Source organism: Rhineura floridana, chromosome 14, assembly GCF_030035675.1.
Source record: "Rhineura floridana isolate rRhiFlo1 chromosome 14, rRhiFlo1.hap2, whole genome shotgun sequence".
In the NCBI taxonomy this organism is placed as follows: Eukaryota; Metazoa; Chordata; class Lepidosauria; order Squamata; family Rhineuridae; genus Rhineura; species Rhineura floridana.
The window spans coordinates 13899928-13912704 of NC_084493.1; the positions used below are offsets into that span (position 1 = coordinate 13899928).

The following is a 12777-nucleotide window of genomic DNA, read 5'->3' on the forward strand; positions in this document are numbered from 1 at the left end:
ACGGCTTCTTGAAAATTTAGGCTTCTCTCTCTTCTCCCTCCCCCACCCCATTTTTTGATACCTCATTTCACATATCATTGAATGGTAAATCAGCAAGTGGGCCATCGAGGCAACACAGTAGAGATTTGTGAGGGAAGTCTTGGAGATTCCAGAGTACAAAGTACTTTGTTGTTGTGTGAGAAGAATAAGCTTCAACAGTCAAGTTTTTCCAAAAGACGCATAGTGATGTGGCACTGCCTGGTGGAGCTGACTCCCTCTCTGGAAAGTGCAAAAATCGTGTTACATTCACAATCTTGCTTGATTTGCATGTGGACAAAAGTACTCTTTGTCTTTGCCTTATCTGAAATTTTGCTTCTTAATTGTCCCAGTAGCTAAGCGCAATTAACAACAGGGGCCCTTTTGAAACCTGATCCTAGCTGCATGGAAATCTCTTTTCTGCAAGTGACTTGCACTCTGTTGGGACAAAGTTTAAATGTCCCAATTGCCTGGAATTGGCGCTCTGTCTCCTGATGGAGTGCAGATTCTGTGGTTTGGAACCATGCAGTGGAACTCTGCGCATAAAGGGAATATCTAGATGATGCTGGACTGCAGTTCCCATAATCCCTGGCCATTAGCCATGCTGGCCAGGGCAGATGGAAGTTGACATCCCACAATATCTGGGGGGCCATAGGCTGATTTAAAGTTTATCCCTTTATCCTATACTCGTCTATTCTGTTCTAAAAACAATATTTATATTCTGCACAGAGAGCCAGCCAGAAAGGCTTTTATTCTTTATTCCTTAGCTGTGTATTTACCCATCCTTTTAAAATGTTTCCAAAGGTATTCTAGGTGTTGAAATGAAGGCAGAGAGAAATTGTTGTCACCTCGATGATGCTACCAGCAAAAGCATATGCACTGCGACACTGCCCACATTTCCAGGAGCTTGTGCAGGGTTTAGGATGGCCATGTGTCCTACCTGACAAAGGGCAGCTCCTTTTTGGAAGGATTGTCTGACCCAAGCGCCATTTAAATATGAAGCACTGTAATACCTGGGCAGCAGACTGAGCAGGCACCAGGGATGGCCAAATATGTTGGTTTGGGATTTTTTCAGTCTCCCACACTTTGGTTCTTCACATTTCCAGATCAGTTTGCAAGCTTTTTAAAAAGCTGCACATTTTTCATGCAATTTCCCTTGATATAATGCATGTATGTATGTTATTTCCACTACTAAATTTGCATTTATATAAACGCTTTACCCTAGGATATGCATTTTTGTACACATTACTTGGCTGGAGAACTGCATTGCAAAATGCAGAGAAGTGTGAATTTTGCAGAATCGCGGTGTTTCAGTTTGTATATTGTTTTGGAAAGTGCAAATCATTTTTCAATATTAGGTGGGTTTGCCTTTAGATGTGAACTGAAACAAATTCTTCCCCTATCCCTATCAGGCACGCAGGTCTTTCCACAATGGTGGGATGTATTATATTTCCATTTAAATTATAGTAATTATTTCTAAATTTGCAGTTATATATTGACATATGCAAGTGTCATGCAAATCTGTGTCCTCGTTTGTTTCTCTCCTTTTCTGGAAATGCAAAAGTGGATACCATGGATTATATCTAATGTTAGTCCTACTCAAAGCAGACCCATTGAAATTAATAGACATTGATGAGTTAATTTCAGTGGGTCTATTGTGGGTTGTGTCCAGCTAGGCTCTACTCACAAGTCCTGATTCTTACGAATTTTATGATACAATCTTTCCCCGAATGCTGCCCTGGGCTCCTACTGGGAGGAAGGGTGGGGGTATAAATTTAATAAATAAATAAATGCACAGTATTGCAAAATTATTATTGTTGCATGCCACCCCAATCTCCAAGCGGTGAGATTTCCAGGGGTCCCTGTGCTCGCCCTGGGTTTGGTTTCCTTGGGAAGGAGGTCAGCGGAGACTGTGCTGTCTTTATGAAATATGGTTTATTTATTTACACACATTCCAACCTGAGCTTAGGATGGAGGGGTTCAAGGCATCAGCAGTCCAACATCCAGCTTTTCCATCAGTGTTACAGGAGGCATCCTAAAGCCATGGTGCAGGGAGCCAGTCTCTCTGCCTGCCTCCAGTTTCCAGCCATTCTCTGACACAACTCAAAACACAAGAATCTCCTTGTCCCCAGAAGGGGGGGAGGCTCTCCTGAAGAGTTTCAATGACAAAAGGATCTTCCTGCCCTTTCACCAGTTGCTGGGCACCTGATAGACCCATTAACAAACCTGGCCACTCTTTTAGTTTAACAAAAGAAGCTCATCTGACCAGCAGAGCGAGTTTCTCACCCCAAGGCACAGGATTCCAAATCAGAGGCTGGACGGGGACTCATAGAAATTATCCATTTCAACCCCAAACTCACAACATTATTTAAAACATGTCAGTTGTTTAATAGTCCGCAAAGAGAAAGTGCTGTCGGTGTGCTGAGGTCTCCAGTTCTTGTATCAGTGGTACTGTGGGAAAATATTTTAACAGTTGAACAGCAACAAGGTTGCAAAGACACAAAACGAATCATTTGTTACAACAGAAGTTAAAGCTCACAGTGTGTAGAGTAAGATTTATTGCAAGCTTTCCTCCTTAAAATCAAGAGAATAACAACATATCCTACGCTTTTCTCCCAAGCATTTATCTGCTTCCCAGCCTAATGCCAGGCACCTTTTCTTCCTCAGGATGGCTTAGCTAGAGCTACTGGTGCGGCAACATGTTTTTTACCCCCTATTCTTTCCAGTCTCCAGGTAGAGGAATTCATAAACAAATCTAACCCAGGCTCCTTGTTTGGTCGGATGCCACAATGGCAGGCTCATAAACACCTGCTGCAGACAACCTTTATGTGAGCAAGGCTCTTTTTAAAGCTTGGTGATGGAGAAAGGAGCATTTGCAAAACAGACAAGGCGAAATGAAAAAGTGGTGGTTGCAAACATTTGGTTTTAAGCATTTATGTAACCTGCTTGATGAGCTTAACATTGAGGACTAAGTGTTAACCTGTGTCTGGATTAGACCACTACCAGCAAGATAGTAAAGCCAGGTCTCTCCTGTACCCCTTCCAACTGTTGGTGGGCGCTCATTTGACAGAGCACTCCTCCATGCAAAGGAGAGAGATCCCTGCACATAGAAAATTAGTTTTCTCCTTGATGTGTTAGTTTTCTATGTGCAGGGATTTTCCCCCCTGTATGAAGGTATATTTTGTTGTATGAGTTCCCACCTGGAGTTGGAGTGTGGGGTACGTCACTCCAAGCAACAGTAGTTTAGACTTAATCTCTTACCTGTGTCTTGGCTGATGGGAATAGTAGTCCAAAGCACCTGGAGGGCGCCAGGTTGGTGAATGCTGGTCTGTTGGATGGACACAGTAGAACACATTCCTAACTGACACCTGCATTTACACAGCTAACATCAATGCATCTTTTGTTACCAGTGATGCATTTTTCGGGGGTGGGGAGGACACAAAGCATGCATCTTTTGAAAAAGAAGCTTGCAAGGTTTTTTCTAATCTCAGCAGTGTAACAAATTTAAAAAACTCAGGAATTTCTTGCCTGCCTACACTGCGCCTGTGAGATGCTGGCTTTCTTATCGCCTGGCCTGCACCGTTGAAGTGATCAGCCTGAATTGGCACTTGGCAACTCCCATCTGAGGATTCTTGCCGTGAAGCATATCTTAAAAAGGCACTTTCAGCTCCGGGGTGGAGCAGAGCTGCCACGAAGACAATAAACTAGAAAAAGAATGTAGTGTGAACCGCAGCTGTGAGCTCGCACTGTAATTGAAGCCTTGGGCTCCATAATCATATTGTGTCGGGAAGCTTCTTCCAGTAAATTAGGGGAAGGGCCATAGCTCAGTGGTAGAGCATCTGCCTTGCATGCAGAAGGTCCCAGGTTCAATCCCTGGCGTCTCCAGGTAGACTCTCCTGCCTGAAACCCTGGAGAGCTGCTGCCAGTCAGTGTAGACAATACTGAGCTAGATGGACCAGTGGTCTGACTTAATATAAGGTAGCTTCCAATGTTCTACACTGTGGCCCAGATACCCTAGTGGGAGGGGGGAATAAATGAAATGATCAGGGCTGGCGCCAGGCATGACTGGGCCCTCGGGCACCAGCCTGCCCCAGGCCTGAGGCGCCATAGCCCAACACCCCCCAATACAGGTGGCATGGGGCTAATAAGCCTGCCCGATCTACCTCTTGTGTCATGTGAATGACGTGCATGTGTAGCGTGCCTGCCTGCCATTACTGAAGATGGTGGAAACTCCCACCACCATCTTGGATAATGGCAGGCATGCGTGCACAACATGCATGGCATTCACATTGATGGGAGAGGTAGGTGGGGCATGCATGTGGGTCTATTGAAGCCTGCGCAATCTGTATTGGAGGGTTGCAGGACCCGATACTGCTCCGGATCACAGAACAGAAGCACCACCCTCCCACCCTAAGGAGGGGCCCTCAGCCAGGGCCTTCTTGCACCGGCCCTGAAAATGATGAAGGGCTCCTGTGAAGCCCTCCACCTGGTTCACTGCACTTGCCTAGTCTGGTTTCCTTGTTGTTTGCCTACACGGGGTGGGAAATTCCTCCACGTCTCTGCACTAGGGAGGGGAGAGTGATTTGATTCCGTTTGCATTTGAAGCTGAATCTCTCAAATTCTCACTTTCCGAAACAATATAAGAACAAACACAGCCACCTTTCAAAATTTGCACTTGTCTAAATTTTGCAACACAGTTCTCCAATCCATTTTTTGCAACAATGCATAGATAAGGGGAAAGTGTGCATAACATACACAGCTGCATTAGGTGAGGAGGCATTGCTTACAAAAACATGTTCTTTAGTCCTAACTGCGAGCTTTAGAGAGTCAAAGGGTCACAGGGGAATTGAGGCTTGCCTGGATACCTGAGCCATTATAGCAACAGGGCTGGGGGAACACGGAAAGGTATCCCTAACACAGCATTAAAGGAAGTGTGGTAGCAAGGTTGGGGGCGCAAACAGGTGGGGAGGCTTTAATGAGTCCACACACCTCTGATATGCATTTTGGGGGATGCCATTGGAGCAAATGGGAACATCTCCAATGGAAATAGGAGCCACAGGACCTCCAAGCCAGATAAAATTCTCTTGCTTTCATTCAACTAGTGGCAAAGTCAAGCCTTGCCTTGTCTCTTACTATGAGAGAGGCCTACATTTTTGAGCCTTGAGATGACATTTTTTGATAAAGAAAGAGAATAGCTGTAGTTTCAGTTTCAAGCCTGCAGTTCCGCATGGAACACAGGCAATTGGGAGCATCCTACCCTGTCCACAATAGGAGTCATTCCGTGAAACTGGATTGTGTTGCTGAAATTCTCCAGTTGCTTGGCAAGTGAATGCAGGGCCTGAATTGGGTCTGGCGCAGGTTGGGCCCTCTGCCACCCCCTTCCCTTTCCCAAATTTTTTTGGTGGTAGAGAAGCAGGGCTGTGGAGTCGGTACGCCAGACCTTCAACTCTGACTCCGACTCCTCTATTTTTCTACTGTCCGAATCCGACTCCGAGTCCTTCATAAATGGCAAATGTATATTAACTAGTAATAACAAATTTACTGTAGTAAAATGGTAGCACAAGGCATTTCATCACCACCACGTGAATCCAGAGCTTGGAAAAGTTACTTTTTTGAACTACAGCTCCCATCAGCCCCAGGGATTCGGCTAGTGGGAGTTGTAGTTCAAAAAAGTAACTTTATTATTACTAGTTAATATACATTTGCCATTTATGAAGGAGTCGGTACATTTCTACCGACTCCAACTCTGACTCCGACTCCACCCAAAATTGCTCACGACTCCGACTCCACAACCCTGTAGAGAAGGCCACCTTCTCTGGTGGCAGAGAAGGCCAAATGTGCAGCAACATTCAGTATGCCACTGATCAGTGATAATTAGGGGTGCTTCTGAAATTTGCTCGCCCAAACTTTGGATTTATTAGCTGATTATGTATTTTCATGAATTTATGACCAGTGGTGGCTGGTGCTCACTCTGCCGCGATAGACCCTTCATGCCTGATCTCTGTGCCAAAAGAGCATTTTTTATTAATTGCATGATGTGTGATGGCTAAGAAGAGTAAGGAGATTGAGAGCACCTGCATTTCAAATGTCCTTTGTACACTAATGGAGTCTTGTCTGTTTCACTGAGGCTACATCAGAAATCAGACGTGCGGCGGTTCTCTTAACTGCATGCCTTTATCCAAGTGCCAGCTGCCCTGTGGGAAGGAGAGGCTGTTGAATAGCTATGCCTTAAGTAATTTGCATTTGGGGACCAAGCTGGGAAGCTTTGGCAAAAACTCCTGTCACCCACAAAGTATCCCGAAAGGGACTATCTGATGCTTGGGTGGAGGGGAGGGGGAGCAAAGCTTGGTGTGTTGTAGGTCTCAGGGTGATAAGGTGAGGTAGGGAAGGAGAGGAGACTGACTGGGAACCAGAGATAGGCCTCTGATGGCAGTGTAGGAAAAAGGAACTCCCTTAGATGGGCGGTTGCATTTGGGAGGTCAGTTAGTAAAGACCAAACTTCTTGGGAGATGATTTTTAAAGTATGCAAATGTGACCCCCTTCTGCCTTTGGATTTGTTTCATAGAGATCTGGAGGTATAGTATTTCCCCCACCCCGATTTGTGTCTCATGATTCTGCCAATAGGAATGGGGGACATTCAATGCAGTTCGCGTTGAAAGGCAAACCTACCTAATATTTGCACTTCCCAAAACAAGATGTGGACGGAAACACAGCGATCCTTTGAAATGTGTTATTTCTCCAAATTTTTCAATGCAATTCTCCAGACAAAAAAGTCTGCAAAAATGCATATATTAAGGGAAAGTGGGCATTAAAATGTATGTATGAATGTGCAAGAAATGAAAACAACCTAAGATGCATTATGTTAGGGGAAATTGCTTGCCGTACTGTGTACATTAAGAGAAAACGCATCATGAAAATTCGTCAGCATTTATTATTAAAAAAATTGCAAACGGATTTGAAAATGAGGCACGCCTGGTGCCTGGTGGTACACGCCCTGGTCACCTCTCGATTAGACTACTGCAATGCGCTCTACGTGGGGTTACCCTTGAAAACGGTCCGGAAACTACAACTGGTGCAGAATGCGGCGGCTCGGTTGCTTACAAACAGCCGCCACCGTGATCACATCACGCCAGTATTATTTCACCTACATTGGCTTCCAGTTGTTTTCCGGGCCCAATTCAAGGTGTTGGTATTAACCTTTAAATCCCTATATGGTCTCGGCCCAGTTTACCTGAAGGAGCGCCTCCAGTACCACAAATTAAGCCGCCCAACTAGATCAGCCACACAGGGCCTTCTCTCAATCCCACCAACAAAAACAGCTAGGTTGGTAGGGACTAGAGAGAGGGCATTTTCAGTGGTGGCCCCCACTCTCTGGAACTCCCTCCCATTCGATCTTCGCCATGCCCCTTCCCTGGATACATTCCGCCGAGCCTTAAAAACTTGGCTCTTTGGACAGGCCTTTAGGATTTCCGGGGAGGGCTAACTTTTTTGGGATACTTATTATCTATTGATTGCCCTAACTGATCTCATGCTGCTGTGATTAATGACTTCATTGTATTTTATCTGCATTGTATTGTATTTTACTGAATTTTAGTTTGTACGTTGCCTAGAGTGACTTCGGCCAGATAGGCGACACAAAATTAAATTAGAAATAATTAGAAATAAGATCAGAAAAATGAGAAACTGAAACTGACAGATGAATCCATTCCCACCTGCCATCCAAATGCTACTGTCCAAATAGTGAGAGGATGTGAGTCCAGCCTGCCATCAGTGTGCATTGTTCTTGGACAGCTTCTGGGGCCCATCATTGCACTGCTGCCTGTCCAGGAATCCTCATGCCCGGTAGCCTAGAACCTTCATTTTAGTCTCCTTAAATGCAATTGGGGAGGGGGGGGTTGTGAGAAATTAAAATGGTGGCTTCTGAATGCCTGGCTCTACCACTACCAGATCTCACCAAGATTAGAGGGGACACCACCAGGGTGCACTGCTGAGGACTTATTCAGACCTGGAGCCAGTCCTGCTGACAGCCAAGGTGTCACAATCTTCTCTTAACTCTGTGAGTTCTGCCTTGATGTCACAGGAGGTTTTGAGTCCCTATTCTGCTAGGATCCCATATGAGGCAATAGCTTGTGTAGATTATTTGTCTTTAACTTGGCACCTTCTTGAAATGAAAGGATTTGGAGTATCATGTTCCAGCCAGTGGAGGCTTCTCCATTAGGGCAGATGGGTCCTGCCCCACCAACTTCAGTCTGCCTTACACCAATCCCTGCCTGCCTGCCTGCCTTATTACCCCAATCCAGGGGTAGCACTATCTCTCACCTTCTTCCTCCTCAGTGTTTTGTAGAACTCAGCAGAGAAGAGGATGGTGGCAAAACTAGAATTTGTTGGCTCTGCCTGCCTCTACCTCTGGTTCCCACTCCTGTTAGTCTCCCTGCCTTCCGCCCTACCAGTCTCAATGGGTACCAGCTGCCGAGGGTCATTTCATGTTTTGTGGGGCTTCCCCTCTCTAGCAAAGGATTACCCTCACCTTGCCATTTGAAGAGAGGTTAGGGACGCTTTCTTAAAATGTTGTTGGCATGTATACATGTGCACTTGAGTTGAGAGGCCTGCTTTTTCTGGGATTCTTGATAAACGAGGTAGAGAGAGGAGGTTTATCTTGTGCGCCCATGCATGAAAATGGATGTGCATGGGCACAGGATGCCTGTGAACAGAAGGCATCCTGACCTTCTGCGCTAACCTTGTGTCCTTATCAGCCTCTCCAGGTAGTGAATGCCGCCAAACGTCTTTTGAGCCATTGCCGTTTTAGCATATAATAAGAAAGATGCGACCCATTGCAAGACAAAACATGCAAGGTTGTCTCCGAGTGTGCATACAAATGCATAGATTAGTGAAAACGACATACAAAAATGCATTCGGGGAAATTGCTTCGCCAAAATGTCATTAGGCAAAATAGCGTACAAAAATGTAAACGTTCGGAGAAAACCATGCTAAAATGCTGCTGAATTTTCATGAGGAACTTTAAAGACAAAATTCGCAAACTGGTGTGGAAATGTGAAGATCTGAATTTAAGATTGGAAAAGGGAGAAATTGAGATAAACCAAAATTGACATACCTCGTCTCAAGTTTGATAAGGGGTTTTTGGTTTTTTGTTTTTGTCTCTTATTTATCTTTCTGGTATTGCACAGGTTTGTTTTTTTGTTTTAGGCTCTATAAGGCTGTTTTTCTTTTCTTCTGCTGCAGCTATTCAGTGAAAAAATCAGCGGAGCTGAAGGAACAAAGCTAGATGAAGATTTCCAAGAGATGGAACGGGTAAGACAAGCCTATGTGAATGCTCAAAGCTTGCTGCTAATCATGTTTCCTTTGTTCCTAATCCTAAATTGAGCTTTCATTTTCCTTCCTCCTTCTCCAGCCTAGAGTGGTACACTCCCAACAGGGCTGTATTGCATGATAATACTGACTATGTGAATCGGTTCTAGGTCCAATTTATAGTTTTATTTGAGCATTAGGTTTGTATGTTGCTCCTTCTCCAAGGAGGTCAGGGTGACAAATGTGGATCTTCCTCATTTTTTCTTCATGGTAAGTCAATGAGGTAGGATGAAAGAGCGATTTACTTGAGTTTGGATCCTCGCTCAGCAATTAGATCACTTGGGAGATTAAAATCCACTGCACTGTCCACTGTACCATGTTGGTACAGAGCAACATTTTCCAACCTGTGGGTCGTGTCCCACAAATGGATCATGGACTTTATAAGTAAACCCAAAATACTGCTTGCTTGGAATGCTTAATTGGTGATGAATACCTCTTACAACTTTTTGTTTTGTCAGCATATTATAATGCTGTGTTGATAACCTGTAACCAAATGTCAAAAGGATTCAATCTTAAAAGTTAACACTTGGGAACTGCTCTCTGGTGGTTGGAGGCAGAGATGACCTAAGGTCCAAAATTAATTTGACAATAAATTCATAGGTCACCATACTAAAAAGGTTGGGAATGTTGATATAAATGAACTAGCATGTTATAATGAAAACAGCTAGAGAGTGTGGGATGGGGGGCATTATAAAGAGAAGCAAATATTGGTTACCTAAAACAAAAGCCTACAGTTGGAATTCTGTTCCTACGACTAACCATTCTTCCTGGCTCTACTATTGGCCAGAGTTTACAAGTGTCAATCTTGCCATGATCTCCTTTTCTCTTCGACCAACCCCCAACCTTTCATTTTACTTTCTTCAAGAATGGCGAACCTGCAGCATCCAGGCATTGTTTTTCAACTATAACTCCACCCACCCTAACTGTTGGCTGTGCTGGCTGGAGCTGATAGGAGCTGGCCTCCAATAACATCTGGAAGACGAGAGGCCTCTGTCCCTGACTTAGTTGATAAGATGCCTTCTATGGTCATTTCCACAAAATATATAGGCATTTGTGCAGCATCTCTAAGACGTGATAGTAGGCAATGAATCATTTTTATGAAGGTTTCCTTAAATATCTTTTTTTTTCTTGCAGAAAATTGATGTCACCAACAAAGCCGTGGCAGAACTCCTGTCAAAAGCCACAGAATATCTCCAGCCTAATCCAGGTAAAAGAGAATTCCAAGAGCTCCTTCCAAACATTTCTCTGCAAACCCAAGTCATTAGATCTGCACCTTGCAAGCCTAGCTTGGCTTCTGGGCACAAAGACATATGATGCAATATGGCTAGCTGGTATTGCACCATAACATTTCTAACCCACTTTTTCATTAATAGTGCCCCTAACAGGGCAATCCCAATTTTATTCTGTTTGGTTCCATTCAATTCAATCAGTTTGTATGGGTGTGCTATGCAATTTTTTTCAGTCCAGTGCATGGGATGGGGATGGTGTATGCTCATCTTAATTCCATTGGTGCTCTTTCCCACCCCCAGTATCCATGTACTGAATGTCATGTTTCCTTTGGGAGCTACATACTTAGAATCCAATATTTTTATTTTTATTTTTACCTGCCCTTCACCCTGCGGTCCTAGGGCAGCTTACAACAATTTAAAATACAGACTTGAAAACCAGTTTAAAACAACTTACAATCATACATAGGCAGTGCTTGGAAAGTTCATTTTAAAAAGGAATTCATTCCTCTTCTAGTTTGCCCCTTCCAAAAAGGAACGAGTTCCAGTCCAACTCACAACTTAATTCACAATTCATTCACGTGGTCCTCTGGATTTTTTTTAAGCCTTCAGAACGTTGCAAGCTGCTCTGATAACATATAACATATACTTAAGACTAAAAAAACCAAAACACACCTAGCGTAGTGTGAACAATTGTTTTATTTCTGTTTCCCAACAATTATGATAATTAAGCTGGGTGAAAAAGGTAAATTCAATGGCCACAATCAAACACAGAGTTAAGTATGATAAAACTCCCAAATTACTGAATAAAAATTGAATTGAATTAAAAATCTCCCGAAGTTCCACTGCAACAGGGGCTTAATTCACATTCTGTTCACCCAGAAATTATAGGAACTACTTTCAGGTGTAATTCAGAGATGTTTGAATTAATTCAGTGAATTAATTAACCTGAATTAGTTCATACCAAGCAGCTTATGTAGGCTTTGACCAATATCAGCACTGGGTATCCTGGGGCAGCTCTCAAGGCCACTTTCATCCTAGCTGAGCTCACTGCAGATATTGCCCCTTCCACCTGGGTTTGGGAGCTACCTACCATTTTCATTGCCTACACAGTGCCACTGGTCATTCTGGGACATTGTGAGAAGTTCCAATGGGAGCTGACTCGCTGCTTCCTGGCCAACCTCCAGAAGCACAGAAACAAGGAAGAACGTGAAAAGGATAAACTTGTTCACAGAAGTGCCAACTAACAGGGCTTATTACAGCGCAGTGTGTGTTTGAACACCATGGTGCCAGATTGGCAATGATATTTTTGCAATCTGTTTCAGCTGGTTACAGAATTTGACAAAATTGCTGCTTTAGATGGAACCTGGGGTTGTAGCTATTGTTAGTTTGTAAGCCACCCTGAGTTCCAGCTTTGGAAAAAGGGCGGGGTAAAAATAAAGATGATGATGATGATGATGATGATGATAATAATATTATTAATAATAATAGTGAGAGTTCTGTTTGAAATGGGTTGGAAATGAAATACTTTTTTTGTCTGTGCAGTTGGGACTGGTGCAATGACACACCCTGGGTTTTTTTTGTGATTTAGAATTCCAACTTCCAACTCTGTAAGCGGCCTATAAGGCCATTGAGTCCAACCCCCTGCTCAATGTAGGAATCCAAATTAAAGCATACCCGACAGGTGGCTGTCCAGCTGCCTCTTGAATGCCTCCAGTATTGGAGAGCCCACCACCTCCCTAGGGAATTGGTTCCATTGTTGTTCCGCTCTAACAGTTAGGAAGTTGTTCCTGATGTTCAGACAATATCTGGCTTCCTGCAACTTGAGCCCATTATCCCGTGCCCTGCACTCTGGGATGATCGAGAAGAGATCCTGGTCCTCCTCTCTGTGGCAGCCTTTCAAGTACTTGAACAGCGCTATCATATCTCCCCACAGTCTTCTCTTCTCAAGGCTAAATGTGCCAGTTCTTTCAGTCTCTCCTCATAGGGCTTTGTTTCCAGCCCCCTGATCACCCTCATTGGCCTCCTTTGAACCTGTTCCATTTTGTATGCATCCTTCTTAAAATGCAATGTCCAGAACTGGATGCAGTACTCAAGATGAGGCCTAACCAGTGCTGAATAGAGGGGAACCAATACTTCATGCAATTTGGAAACTATACTTCTGTTAATG

General features: G+C 44.0%; 1 protein-coding gene and 1 non-coding gene across 2 annotated transcripts in view; both read left to right on the forward strand.

The window, feature by feature from the left end:
* Positions 1–12777, forward strand: part of SH3GL3 (SH3 domain containing GRB2 like 3, endophilin A3) — a 49226-nt gene that overhangs the window by 18379 nt on the left and 18070 nt on the right. Inside the window, exons 2-3 of the mRNA XM_061594920.1 lie at positions 9256–9324; positions 10516–10588. Of these exons, the coding sequence (XP_061450904.1) occupies positions 9256–9324; positions 10516–10588 (142 nt within the window). The remainder of the gene's footprint in view (positions 1–9255; positions 9325–10515; positions 10589–12777) is intronic.
* TRNAA-UGC (transfer RNA alanine (anticodon UGC)) lies at positions 3824–3900 on the forward strand. Its single transcript has one exon. It is a non-coding gene; the product is annotated as a tRNA-Ala (tRNA).